Genomic DNA, 14193 nt, shown 5'->3' on the forward strand with positions numbered 1-14193 from the left:
TAAATTTTAATAAATTTGAATTAAAAATAGTGTAAAATCAAAAAGTATTTTATTTAAAAAAAAGCGTGAGGTGCTTTTTAAGATATTATCAAAATATAATTCTTCTACTCATATCTGTAAATAAAATATTATAACACCATTGGACCCCACGCTTTTGTTTTACAATAAAATACATTTTTTTATTTTACACTATTTTTAATTCAAATTTATTAAAATTTATTTTCTTTTTTTTTAGTTAGATTTTCTATAAAAGCGTATTTTTTTAGTTTTTAAACTAATTTTTTTTCCACGCGGTCGTTGTTTCCTCGCATACTAGTAATACAAGGTGAGTTGTGACACGAGGTCTCGATGAAGACCATAGCTTCCTCAAACACTGTAAATGAGTTCGACATGTTGAGTCCCACTAATCACTCTGTGAATAAGAGTGGCGTGGTGAATTTAGTTACTATGCCTCCTGTTAGCTGTCGACTAGAGGTTTATTGCTGGTATCGGTCGTGTGACATACTACCATGTTTTCTATAATGGCGATATGGTAAATTATGTGATCAAGGTGTTATACAACAATACAGTTAGTTACGAAAATTTATCATTTTTACCATGATGTTGCTGAGGGTAAATAGTTCAATCCTGATGTTTCTTTATCCTATTATTGCATCGATAATAGGATGTGGTAGTGGTAATGTGGGTGTTGCCTCGTGTACGTTTAAACTAATTTGTATAGAAACATTTTTAAAAAAATTGTAAGAACCATCCAAGTTACTAAACATTTATACATGGGAGGAATTTAATGTTGAAAATAAAATAAACTGAATATTTTTTTAGACCCATTACTTTAAATAAAAATCGTATGTTCAAGGAATCACTTCAAATAATTCAGTTAAATGACACGCTAGTTCTATAATGGCAGTACACAACATGCACCAATCGTGTCATGCTGGCGACGAGAGAGTAATGACGAGACTGGTCGAGACTGTAAATTAGACAACTTGCCACCCTAATGAAGCTCATTGCCAAGTGTGCCTTTATCGTGGGTGGCCTGGGTGATGGTCGTGTCCAACAAGTAGCAGCACCTGTGGCCTCGTGTATTCGCAAAGATGGCTTCACATTCATTTACTGTGGTAATAGCTTCTGGCTGTGCCATTGCATTCAGATGCTCATCATGTGTCAGGAAGAAGCAAATTTGTTTATCACGTGTAAGTGTATGTGCTCAAAGTGGCCTTCTTTTAAAATATAAAAATTTTGAGAGTGATAAAAGTTATTACAATTTAAGAGTTTAGGCGATGATTTTTTTTAGAAAACAGTTTCAAATTGCATTAAATTGTGTCAAAGAAATGTCTTTATCTTTTTTTTTTTAAATATTACTAGTCAACCTTCCTTATAAAGATATTCACGTTTTCAAGATTTATGTTTTATTATTTGATAAAAACAGACCAAATGCTTCTTGATTTAGATTGAGGCCACATCTGTGAAAATAATAATGTGCTCACACATTATTTTTAATTAGAAGTGGTTTAACTAAAAACCAAGGAGTAGTGGATATTTTGACTCCAATAACCGATGTTTAAGTTTTAAAAGTAAACTACATTTTCCATAATGTAGCTAGTGATGATAAAGTAACAACAACACTTGCTCACATCATGTGAATGGTCATGCAGGTGCTGCACAGTGTAATGGTTGGCCGGGGTGCTGCAGGTCCGCAGCAAGGTGATGGAACGTGGGTCACGCTCGGTGAAGATCGGCCGACTGGCACCCGGGACCCGCTACATGGTGTGCGTGGGCGGCCTCAGCTCCTGGGGGTCGCCGGCCAGGAGGAACTCCTCGGAGCCGGGAGAGCTCGCCGACTCACCCACCACGCGCTGCACCGAGGTGCGCACCTTGGAGGCGCCGGGCGCCGTCTCCGGCAACAGGCCGGGCGGAGCGGGCACCAGCATCGCCTCCATCCTGACCCGCCGCCTGGGCCTCATCGTGGGCAGCTGCATGGGCTTCATAGTGTTCGTGCTGCTCGTGTCCGTGCTGGCCTACATGAAGCTCAAGAAGCGGCGCGAAGCCATGAAGCGCGACCAGCCGGCGGCACCCGAGTACATCTCCTACCGGCACTTCTCCATACAGAGCGGCGAGGTGAGCAGCCACCCGCTCGCCGCCGTCGCCTTCGGCACCACCCAGCTCACCTCCTAGCAGTCGGCCCACCCTTGCGACAGCATCTGCCGCTTCGACTGAGTCCCGGCGACCAGTCGCCTCGTAGTGCACACTGTGAGAGACTTGTGATAAACAGAGAATATATAACCCATTAACCATTCCTCTTTTACAACAGACCACTGGCCATCAGGCTACCAATAATGGGTCCCAACACATCTTAGGTTCTGTAGTGTTATCTTCCCTGGTGATCTATATGATGTCCTGCAAATGCTTGGTCGACAAGAAAGGAGTAGGTTTGATGAATACCTTATTCTGTAAAAGTCGTTAAGTAATTTTCATGTATCTTCTAGTTTTGATTGAACTCTTCGACTTAGAGGAAACATTCAGAGTATTCCTTGGTACGAAATACGTCATGGACATGTGACCACTGTTGGCTGCCTCATATCCATCGTGCTGTTTGTTCCCTCTCAATTCCAGTGCAATACCTTCACACTGATGTCCCACCTCCATCCTGACCCATTGTTTGGGCCTCGTCGTTGGCAGTTGCATGGGCTTCATCGTGTTCGCTCTCGTATACACCAAACTAAAGAAGCAGTGCAAGACGATGAAGCGAGACCAGACGTGACAGTATCTGCCGCTTCGCCAGTATCTGGCGACCCGGGCGGCCTGTAGTACACTCTGCGATCAGGGAATAGTCATCAAAACCCTCAGCATAAAATGGACCACAACAATTTGAACATAAATTAATATCAGTGACTTTCTGAACTGTGTCTCATAAACTCTTTGGATCTACAGTGCTACCCATTTTGATACCTGTAAGTTTTCCTGTAAATGTTTGGCCTAACAGAAAGGAGGATGTTTAATGAATCCTTTATTATGCACTTAATGAGATGTAATTGTTATCTATCTTCTAAATTTTACTCGACCCTTAGACTTGCAGGAAGAATCTCAAGTACCTCTAGAAGCTAAGCGATACATTATGGATATTTGATGAATACTGTTGGCAGCATTTCTTCCGTCCTGCTGCTCTGTCTTTGTTTTGATATATCGCTATAGGCTTTATTATGGATTTGGATATTCCTAGTCACCAGAAACTAGTATTGTGGATCCTGTTGTGCTTTCCGCCCACGAAATTTGGATTTACTGTAAATGCTTTGTTAAACTTGAAACAGTTGAAATAATCCTCTATTTTGTAGTAACCGAAAAAAAAAGTTTTGCTTGGGCATTGACACTAAGGAAATATTCCGAAAACCTCAAGCAACTAAGTGGTTCGATATGGGCATTTGATCGATACCAGTGGCAGCACCATCGTCATTTGCATGGACTTCGCGGTGTATGTGCTGTACACCTGCATGACTCTGAAGAAGCAAGGAATTAACCACTTTGGCTGAATCCATTCTCTATCCTCAGTTTATAGCTGTTAACAAATATCAAAGTAAGAAACCTTCCTTTCCCCCTATATCCTTTTAACTTACTCCTCGATCCCATTGGTTCTTTTTCTCATTTATAAAACTAGTCACATAATCCTAGCTAGTTGTCCTAGTACAAAATACAAATATTTTTAAAGGAAACGAGCTCTTGAATGTAGCTGTAATATCCTAATTAAGTTTGTTTTCTAGCAACATGTCATAAAGATGAAAGTTAGCCAGTTTGTTATGAAATGATGTTAAAATGGCTCATTTAGCCATCAAACGGCATAAAGTTCAAGCTCAATGTAATTCATTATTTTTGTTGATAGTTGGCTGTTTTAGTGCTTGGAAGCATTTGATGTTGATTGCTGCTGAGTAAAAGCAGACTTGTTTTGGAAGGTTCATGGTACTCCCCGAAGACACTTGAGCCTGCGAATCCATGCAAATGCATCCTCAAATTTCAATACATGGGTTGCAATGTGCGACATAATTAAACAACTTTGGGATATTTTTGCTTAAAAGTCCTGCATCAGACGAAATAAATCGTTCAACAACAGTAAAATATTGTTCTTCCTTACACGTGCCAAAGTAGACTGTACATTGCATTTTTATGTGAGTAACAGGTGTGACGAGAATGCTTGTAAGTGATGATGTTGTATTCAAATACTCGTACGACAGTACTGTCTGTACGAATGGCATGCTGGCTCAATGAATATCGCTGACGAATGAATGGTGGGAACGCAAGGATAAGTGAAAATAAACATTCTTTCTGGGAACTGTCTCCAATCGCTCGTGAGTGCCATGACACTCAAACCAGCTCCCTTTGAAGTGAAGACTCCTAGGCATGAAACCACGATCACTATGGACAAAATAGTGTATGTTACGTCCACGGCCTGACCTGAAGAGGAGTCTGTGCGGCATAACTTTGGTTCATGTTGTACCTAGAAAACTCATTCTCAGGCCACATTCACAGTAAACATTTTTTAAATTGTTACTACACTGTAAAAAATTTAAGTTTCATAAGGAAAATGTTGGAAACTTGACTGCCATAATATTTTTTTTGTGGCGCTGCTACAAGTAAAACATTGTACATTTCCTCACATATTATGTGATATTTATGTCATTTGACTGCAACTTCACGTTTATCATTATTTGGGAGACAACAATACTTGCTATTTCATATTATCTTTGATGTATCCCACTTGAATGTTTTCCAATTAGCACTGTTATGTTTGCGTATTTATAAGAAAATTATTAGCAACTACAGTTTTCAAAGATATTCTAGGTGAATTTACAAAAAAACAACTTTAGTAGCACTACAATTTTGAGGTAGGTTCGACCATCGGGCAAAAAATTCACGATCCCCTTCATTTCTGGAACGAGTCAATACAAATGGCTGTTTCCTCTCATATAAGTGATTCTTCTGTAAAAGCCAAGCGCTCATGATATGGCGGCTCACTTAAGGAAAAACAGGGTGAGTTGGCGCACATTTTTAATTAATTGCCAATGCACATTGTATTTTCATAAAAAGTTGCAAAATTATAAGTGACTTGTTGCTTTCACCCTAATATTTAGGAAAGATATCTCTAATAAAAATTTTAAACTATTTTCTTTGCGTCATCTCTCCTTGAACATTTAAGTAAGATGGAGCAGGGTGTGGGACAGATGGCGCAGACATTATAATTCCTAAAATCATCGGGATATATTTATATCCAAACACATTACAGACAAAAAAGTATTATTTTCCAGCAATAGAAAAACAAAGTAAAAAATAATTAACCTAAAAATATAGTTCTTGGAAATGATACCCACATAACTTAAATGAATAACTGTAGAAGAGTAAGAAGTTTCCTATTTGTGCTAAGCCAATTTTCAGTGTGATGTAGAGCACAGAGTACAATGTAAATAAATACAACAAAGAAGTTTTCTGTTTGTACAAATTTTGACCGTATTAAAAATACATTTTCTTTTGGATCCTTAGATTTTCTCACACGTCATCCCTAACACAGTCGTTACAGCTACTCTTGTAGACAGAACATGTCTTGTGCAACCACTTTCCGCTCTTACAGCACTTAACCAGTATGCTTTCTTCGGATTAACAAAACAGTTTTCACATCATTCTAAATTATTTTTTGTATCATCCAAAATCGGTTAACAGGCTTCATTTGGTTTGTCACTGCTATTAAAAACATGTTCTTTCTAATGCTTACTTTTTTTCTCATTTTGATGAGCTCGATATTTAATATCACTTTATCTGAAACATTAGTTTTACTTTGCAATATTTTTTAATGGTGTGAGCACCAAATCCGATTGTTTTCTTTTATTTTGATTTTCTTTTTCATTTTGAGTAATGAACTTATATTGTTCAAAACTTTTGTGGGTGTAGATTAATTACTTGAACGTTTTGAGGTGCAGGAAGAGAATGTAAATAATTCTGGTGTGTTAAATGACATGGCTGAACTGAAGAAGAAGCATTCGACGGTACTGTCAAAGTAATTGTGTGGTTGCTAAAATCAGGAACTGGTACATCTGGTACTGATGCGGAATGATGCTGAGTTGTTTGGGAAGACTTTGGAGTTGTCGCAGCATCTTAAATGACAAACGTGCAGCCTGCAATGGCACTGGGATTGAAAATATTTATACCGCAAGCTCAGGAGCCACTAGCTGCCTTTTCTACTGATGCTGGTTTTTTCCATGCTGTTTCCCAACAACTGGCCAACTGTGAATTTGGGCAAGATTATCTTTGGAACCCAGAGAAAGACCATTATTAAACTCTTTTTTCTTCTTAAACACTCATTTGACGATGATTATTGGGTTTTAAATCTACCCTCGAAATTATCAGAGGATACAACAGTAATAGTTTCACTTTTTCCCCAGATGTCAAGGTACAAATTTTTTTGAACCCTTAGCAGTCAGAACATGCCTGGTCTGTTAATAATTTGAATGTTTGACTCAAATATTGAAGATATTTCCAAATCTTATTATATGAATTGTTCTTTATCGTGGCTTTCTCCAACATTCTAAAATAACCATAAAATTACTCCCAGCAGAGTCTCTGCGCCCTTGCAACAGACAAACCATGGAACCGCCCCAAATTCTTTTAAGATTCCACGCCATGAATGATTCGAACTATATAATTATTGTTAAAACCTTTTTCGCGGAAAACATAAGTTAAAGAATAACGTTAAAAACAGAACAATGTTGCGTCATCTCTCTTTGAATCTAGGGGTGCTGTCTGTACTAATATTCAGGATGAGATAGCGTATTAAGTTGCTCGCAGTGCATGGAATCAATCATAGCTTATAATGTACCCAGAAATCCCTTATGCAATGTACTTAATAATCTGGATTTATTACCATAAATAGCATTTTGATGGATAATTTTGCTTTAATAACCTATTGTAGTGAAAATTCAAGGGCTAAAACAGGGCATTTACCAGAAATATTCAGTATTTTCTGCATAAGAGAGCGATTTACGGCGGAATAAGCACAGCTACTTTCAGGCTATGTACCTAAAAACAGTCCTAACATACTTTTAGTTACATGTAACGAATATCAAGCGAGCTGCGGGCATTGCGCCACCTCACCCTGTTTTACCTTACTAAAATTTTCCCACTTTCCCAGAATCGTGAAACCATTTATGGTTCCTGGGGGTGACCAGCATGCATTGCCACATGCAGGAGAGCGCGCAGATTTCATTTCGGGGGGATATAACCTCTTTTTTTTCGCTTTTTGCTTTCAAAATTCTTTAATTTTGTTGGTAACAATGATAGATTCTTTTAGTATTTCGGAGGATGTATCTCACCTTCCCATCACCTTCCCTCTGCTGTCGCCCCTAACTACACTGTTACAAATTTTACCTTCAACTTACGAAGAACGGTGGTTTTTAAATTATCCTGGTATCTTCGTTAATCTACGGCTATCTTCGTAAGTTTACGGACACTAATTCATTTACACTGGACATGAATCCAAAAGAGTAATTTTGATATATTAACAAAACATTAAAATATTGATTAATTATACAGCAGGAAGACGCTTCTTTTGGCTGTGTGTGTTCACATTTGTTTATAACGACCAATACAACTCGGGAGTCGAAATGCGACGTAGTTTCTAAGAAGATTCCGGTATTATGAAGTCTTCGTTTATTTGAGTTAAATTCTTCGTTGAAAAGTCCGTAAATTACCTGTAATTTCTAACAGTGTACATGGACACTGCGTGAATCTGCTTCCTGTCCAGCTGTTGATCTGCGCATTTAACTTCTGGCAAAATATAACTTTAAATTATAGTGTATCATTTATTACAAACAAATTATTTGGAAACAGATGCTGATATTTTCTCTGTAAACCTCAAGTATAACAATGCAAATGTTACAATGCATTAGTATAGAATGTATAAAATAATGCTAGATTTAGTTCCCATGTCCATCATAAAGAAATACTGCATATACCATGGAGGTAAGACATTAGGGAGTATGTGTGTTCAATCTTTGTCATGATAATAATGAGATCAAAGTGAGAACGTATCGCTTTCGAAAAGCAAAATATTTTTTGACGTGATAACGTCTTATTAATCGATGAACGCCGGTTGCACGCACGAAAAAGCATGACTCATTGTCACGTTCCGCCTGAGCCGAGCAAGAATCGGCCAACCACCGTGCTATAATATCAAACAGGTTAAGGCGGGTTTTTAACTAATTGTTTGTGATTATATTTAAACAAATTATTTAAATTAAATTTTGCAAAAACTGTAAATTATATTTGACAATTAAAAAATTGGCTGTCTGTAAAGTCGGTTTACGGACGATAGTTTAACGTGACAACGTCATAACAAAACATTGATGAAATGATTGCATAAATTTATGAATAAAATTGAATCATTTTATTGAATTGTCACTATTTTGTATAGATTCAAAGAAGGAGTGAAATTAAATCTACAATTTAATTGATAAATTTACTTTTATTTGCACTCATTAATTCAAATATGTCGATTACTTTAACGAAGAGATTATTTTAACTATAACTTTTATACATGTTTGCTATTTAACTTCTTCCAATCTGTGTTATTCTGTTAAGGATAGGGCGATGATAGGAAAAGTAGGAAACGAATGGGAGTGTTTCAAGTATGATGTGAAGGAAAATGGCTTACCCAACACCAAGATGCAGTCAAAAATAATAATATATTTGCGCCACGGACTCTGCAGCAATGCTAGGAGGAACGGGTTAGCAAAGAGCAATGAAAATGTTACATTGAAATGTATGAAAACAGAATTACGCCACGGACTCGGTCGCAATGCTAGGAGGTTCAGGTTAGCAAAGAGCAATATCAAATGAGCGTAACGGGACACATCGAAACGGGACAATTTGCGTAACGGGACACTTTTTCGTGCGTGCAGCCGGCGTTCATCGATTTATTAGACGTTGTCACGTCAAAAAGTATGCAATTTTTCATAAATGTTTCCTTATGACGTTATCACGTAAAATTATCGTCCGTAAACCGACTTTACAGACAACCCCCTTTTTTATGTAATAAATAATAATTATAATTCTTTGCTAATGTGTTGTTCAATAAATATCATTTCATAAAATCGCATTTAAATTTTGCTAGCGAGTTCCGGTAAACCTATTAAACAAATTTCCAGCATTAGCCTTTATACAACCTCACTTAGGTTTGCCAATATTAATCGCTAACCAGAGTTCATTTAACTTTAGAAAGACATCCACTCTACATACTTATACCTCCATGGCACAAGCTTTGAAGCTGTGTATTAAGAAATATACTGTGTTTTACTTGTAATGATAAATCGGTGTTACAGCAAACTTGTTTCCAAAAAATATATATATTATATTTTTTTACTGTGCAATGTGGTCGTAGAGGAACGAGTATCGTATTAAAAGAATAAATCCATATATTTCACACTTAGGACTGTAGTAAGCTGCACTCGATAGTTGTTTTCTGCACGATACGCATATCTTGGGTAAACGTAGTTACGGTTACATGAAGACAACAGTGCGTACACACAGACGCTGGTGAAAATATTATAATACGTCCAAATTAATTGTAAGTATTTTTTTTTCAGCATTTAACTTGTTACTTGTTGTAAATTTAGGAGATTTTTTTAATCATGCATACGCTGTAACGAATGTTTTGTATTATATCAGTTTATATGAATATAAATATAAAATACGTATAGGCGTAAAAAACGTAGTTGAGAAATAGGTCAGCACAATTAGTCATTAGTAAGATCCTAGAAAAAATTATGTAAATCGACCTGTGTTTTCTTAGATGTAAACATTTGCAGGAGAGAAAATCCTCATTTGGAATTTATAAAGTTTCCTCTGATAACTTTTGTTTAAATTAATTTTTGTCATCTACCCGGCTAGTACATATGACACACCTAATAATTTTCCACAAAACACACATTGTATAATATATATTTCAGAATAATTTCGTAACCTTTCTGGAAGGTAGTGACGTTTCTGCAACATTGCAGAAGTGTGTTTGTGCTAAATGGGTTTTCCTCTGACTTATAATGATTGACTGCAGTTGCTATAATTTCACTTTTATTTTTCAGGTTTTTTACATACTATAATGCAATATTATATACAGGATGCTCCACGAAGAGTAACCTCCACATATATTATTGACACATTTATTTGTTAAATTGCAACCGCCTCTTAGTAAGTAAGAAAGTTAATTGCGTATGGAGATGGATCAAGGACACTGTGTACCAAAGGAGTTCACAACCACGTGGCGTGCGTGTCGATACAGTACAAAGACAGTCATGTGCAGCTACATATGGGGAAGTAGGCGGAACCAATTTTAACATCTTTGGTAACCTTGTTACACGTAACTGTGGTAAGGTATGATAATACATAATATACCCTCCTAATGGGTTATCATTTATTCTTAAATTTTCAAATGTTTCGAATCACTCCTTGAATATCGGGAATACGGACTACATTTTATAGGTTATTTTTTGGTCCAAATGATTAAGGAACAAGCTCTGTTAATAGCGGCAACACCCCAGTGAACCATCCTGCATTCCATTACTTTGCCAGTTGTCCTGTGAAAAGTCCTGTTTTATTCTCACTAAAACAATAATTTAAATTATTTGGTGAACATGATATGTGGAGTTGATGAAGATACCATTTACACTAAAATGATTATTAACATTCTTTGTTAAGTGAAGATCGAAAAAGGTCCTCTTCAAGTTCTAAAACCAAACATGTAGGCTATAGTGTAACATTTTTATTTTGATACTTACTACATCTTCTTTTTCGACTTCTATGTGCCACTCAATCAGTCAAAAAACTTATTTCCAAAACATTTTTCCAAAAAAAGTTTGTTGTTAAACTGAATCTTAGTTAACTAGCAAAAATAATTTGAGACTTTTTTTTTTTTAAATGGCCAACCCCTGTTATAAATAAACCAGTTTATTTACAGAATTATGTCCTCGTGTCAAAACGAAATGACAGTTTGTATTCAACTACTCCGTTGGATTGTTTGAAATACGTAAATTTAAAATATTTGTGTGTCATTAGTTTTTATTATTTATAACTACAGAGTGTCGTTCATTTATCTCCTAAAAAATAAAAAAAAAATTGATGATATAATTTGGAGTATGATGATCGATTATGACGCAAGTCTATCAAAAGCAATCAAATGAATTTTAAAAATTCGTTGGAATAAACCATAGCGTAAGTCTCGAAGTAAAGTAAACAGAAATAGAATCCAAAATAATATACCTAATCTTAGATATTTAATAATTTATGGGGATTTTGTGCATAATGAGGGAAACATGGCAGAGTTGGAAAGTCCTCACTCGTAAATTAACTTTTTGTAAATGGATTACCACCCAATAAAATTGTAAATCCGTTTGAGAAGAGCATCAACATACTTCTTGGTTTGACACTAGGTCCGGGGAAATGATTATGTGCCCGTCGTTTCGCCTTTCCGTGTTGCAGCCTTCTTCAAGGTCGATTAACAATGGAAGAATGGGTGTTCTGGGACATTGTTTATTCAGGGCCATTCACAGCCGAGCTTTATTCAATCCCTGTGGATTGCCATTATTTGATGAATGTGTGGGCCAATCAGGAATAATCTGCTGCGTAGGAGCTCAGTATACAGTTTATCCAGATGTCTGGAATAAGCACCTATTGTCTTCCCATGCAGAGACCCCAGGTTTAGTCGTAAGCTTTCGTGGCCAGATTTTGACTACTTCTTGGCCACACTGCAAATTTTTTTTGAAAATGGAACAGAAATATTCATGTAAAAAATTACCGATATTCGTAAAGTTTTTACATTTACATGAAAAAAAACTGAATCCCTACAAAATAGTGTTTGCAGTAATACTGGGTTCGGATTCTTACCCGGGCATTTATGGTTTGTGTTGTCCTAGTACCTCCAATAATTAAAGTTATTTGTAGGCCTAAACCGTTCCCTAAATTGCTTCCCAATATTAACTGCGCATTTATCGAACGTGGTATCAACCCCAAAAGCAAAGAGTAGTTTAAATTCGGTCTCGTAAACCCATGATTAAGAGAAAGCATCAAGCTGTCCCGACCCTATTATTTCACGGCACCGCACCGATAGGGCTGTGTAGTAGTGCGATTGGTCACCTGAATTATATGACATTCTGAAGTGTATGAATCCCCACAACAACGGTCAAAGTATTTGGGCCTAGTGTTTAATGGGCCCGCCTAGTCAGGGGCGTATCTCAGAGAGTCGGGATGATAAATGCGACGCTCGCTGGCGCTTCTAGCGCGGCATCGCCTCTAAGCGCAAAGCTATGTGCTGGCGCGCAGTCTTCTGGTCGTGCATAGGAAAGTACGAAATTTGAGCGGTAACCATAAATTCACATGGCGGAGAAATGACTATAAAGGTGTAATGCAAGGAACATTGGGTGCTTTCAAGAATCTTTGCGGGAAGTTTCATGTCATAAAAATTATTTTTAAATCAACTCAATTAGCCCTTTTCACTCTCCAAAAAAAAATTAAAAAACTAAATACGGAAACAGAACTACCAATCCGCCATCAGTGCATTCTTTCGCAGTTTCATATCATGTGGTTTCTTCTGAAGCTCTGCACACTGAGTGTGTGCCGGGTAGGCGGGGCCCTTGAAGCTGGAGAGCATAAGAAAAGGCAGGTATTCTCAGGCACGTCAATAGGCAGGTTGTGTGAAGGTGAAGGGGGGTGTCAAGAGGATGCGCCCCGGTTGAGTTTCGATAATTTTTTATAATGAGTTATTTTACGCTGATACAACGAAAATTACAAGATCTGCATACGCACAGATCACATTTAAATTTGTAGCTGTAACGTTTACAGTCTGTAGATTTTTTTTAAGTGTAACATCTTAGCTCTCGGTATACTGCATTTAGTAGGAATAAATTCATGAATGGAACGTAAGTCAAAAGAGCGGAAATGTATAACCACGGTGCTGCCATCTGTGGTGAATGGCACAGAAATCTCGAAAAGATGGTGGACCCGCATGATTCATCCGTATATTTTACTTTCGTGAACATCGCAGAATTTACACCACACAAAGGAATTAAAAAATAAAACTTTATATGTATTAGTGCAACTATCATTTAATAATTTGTAGCCATAAAAATATACAACTAAAAAAATACGCACTACAACATTGACAACCCTTAGTTAACATTTAATGTAGGAATAGCGCATCATGCATTATACTGTAGAGACGCAAAAAAAAATATTAGCCTTCATATGATCAACGCCATGTTAAAAAAAAAGAATTTTGTTTAATTTTTTTACTCTTAAATCTTAAATGTGAATCAGCTCCATAAGGTTAAGGTTTTATTGTAGAAAGTATTTACAGGTTGACTTCAGTCCTTTAACAACAACATATATATACATATATACACAAACATATACTTAATGTTATAATATGTGCTTTAAAATGATTCATGTTAATTTTTTTATGAATCATAAGCTTACGTTTAATTTCGTGTTTGAATTCCGTATTATTTCTGTTTGTAACAAGAGAACACATTAATTTTTCAAGTCTTTTTGGCTTTTATCGGAGCCGTTTCATTATATAATTTAAAATTTTGGTCTGCAAAAGGAATGATTCGATAGTTGACTTAGCTGCTCTGGCAGCGAATTCTAGCGGCGGGCTCCGGAACTGCGTGTGATTCGCGACAAGAAATGTAGTTGAACACAACCTTTGCGTATACTTATCACGCTTGGCATTATTTCGTGTTTGAGTTTCGTATTATAAGTTTATTTTTAAACTGAGAACACGTGAATTTGCTCGTTACCGAGGTTAGATGTTCACACTTCACTGACGAGTACTGAACGAATCACTCACGTTTTTTTTATTATTATTGTAGGGTTTGAATAGTTTTATGGTAAATAATATAGAGGGAGTGATTTATAACTATATATACCCGGGCCCTTTGTTATTTCTCGACGGCCCCGGGCATTTTTACTTAAAAATATTACCACTCATTAGACTGCAAAAAAAGGGTATGCCCGAGTAAGCAGTTTCTTCCTTGTGATTGGCGGCCGGCTAGAGGAAGGGTCATTGTCCCGTTCAGACAGGTCATTCAGGACGCTTTGTCCCTCACAGAGTTGCTGAGATACGTACGCCGAAAGTGGATGTGCGCCTGGAAGAAACTCGACCAATCA

The 14193-nt window shown here is 36.9% G+C and overlaps 1 protein-coding gene across 1 annotated transcript in view; it reads left to right on the plus strand.

Moving 5' to 3' along the window:
- LOC134527531 (protein artichoke) overlaps nucleotides 1-2175 on the plus strand; it is a 398285-nt gene extending 396110 nt beyond the window's left edge. The window contains exon 4 of the mRNA XM_063360286.1: nucleotides 1693-2175. Coding sequence (XP_063216356.1) covers nucleotides 1693-2175 — 483 coding nt within the window. The remainder of the gene's footprint in view (nucleotides 1-1692) is intronic.
- Nucleotides 2176-14193: the final 12018 nt, after the last annotated feature.

The sequence above is a fragment of the Bacillus rossius genome, chromosome 1 (assembly GCF_032445375.1).
Source record: "Bacillus rossius redtenbacheri isolate Brsri chromosome 1, Brsri_v3, whole genome shotgun sequence".
NCBI lineage: Eukaryota > Metazoa > Arthropoda > Insecta > Phasmatodea > Bacillidae > Bacillus > Bacillus rossius.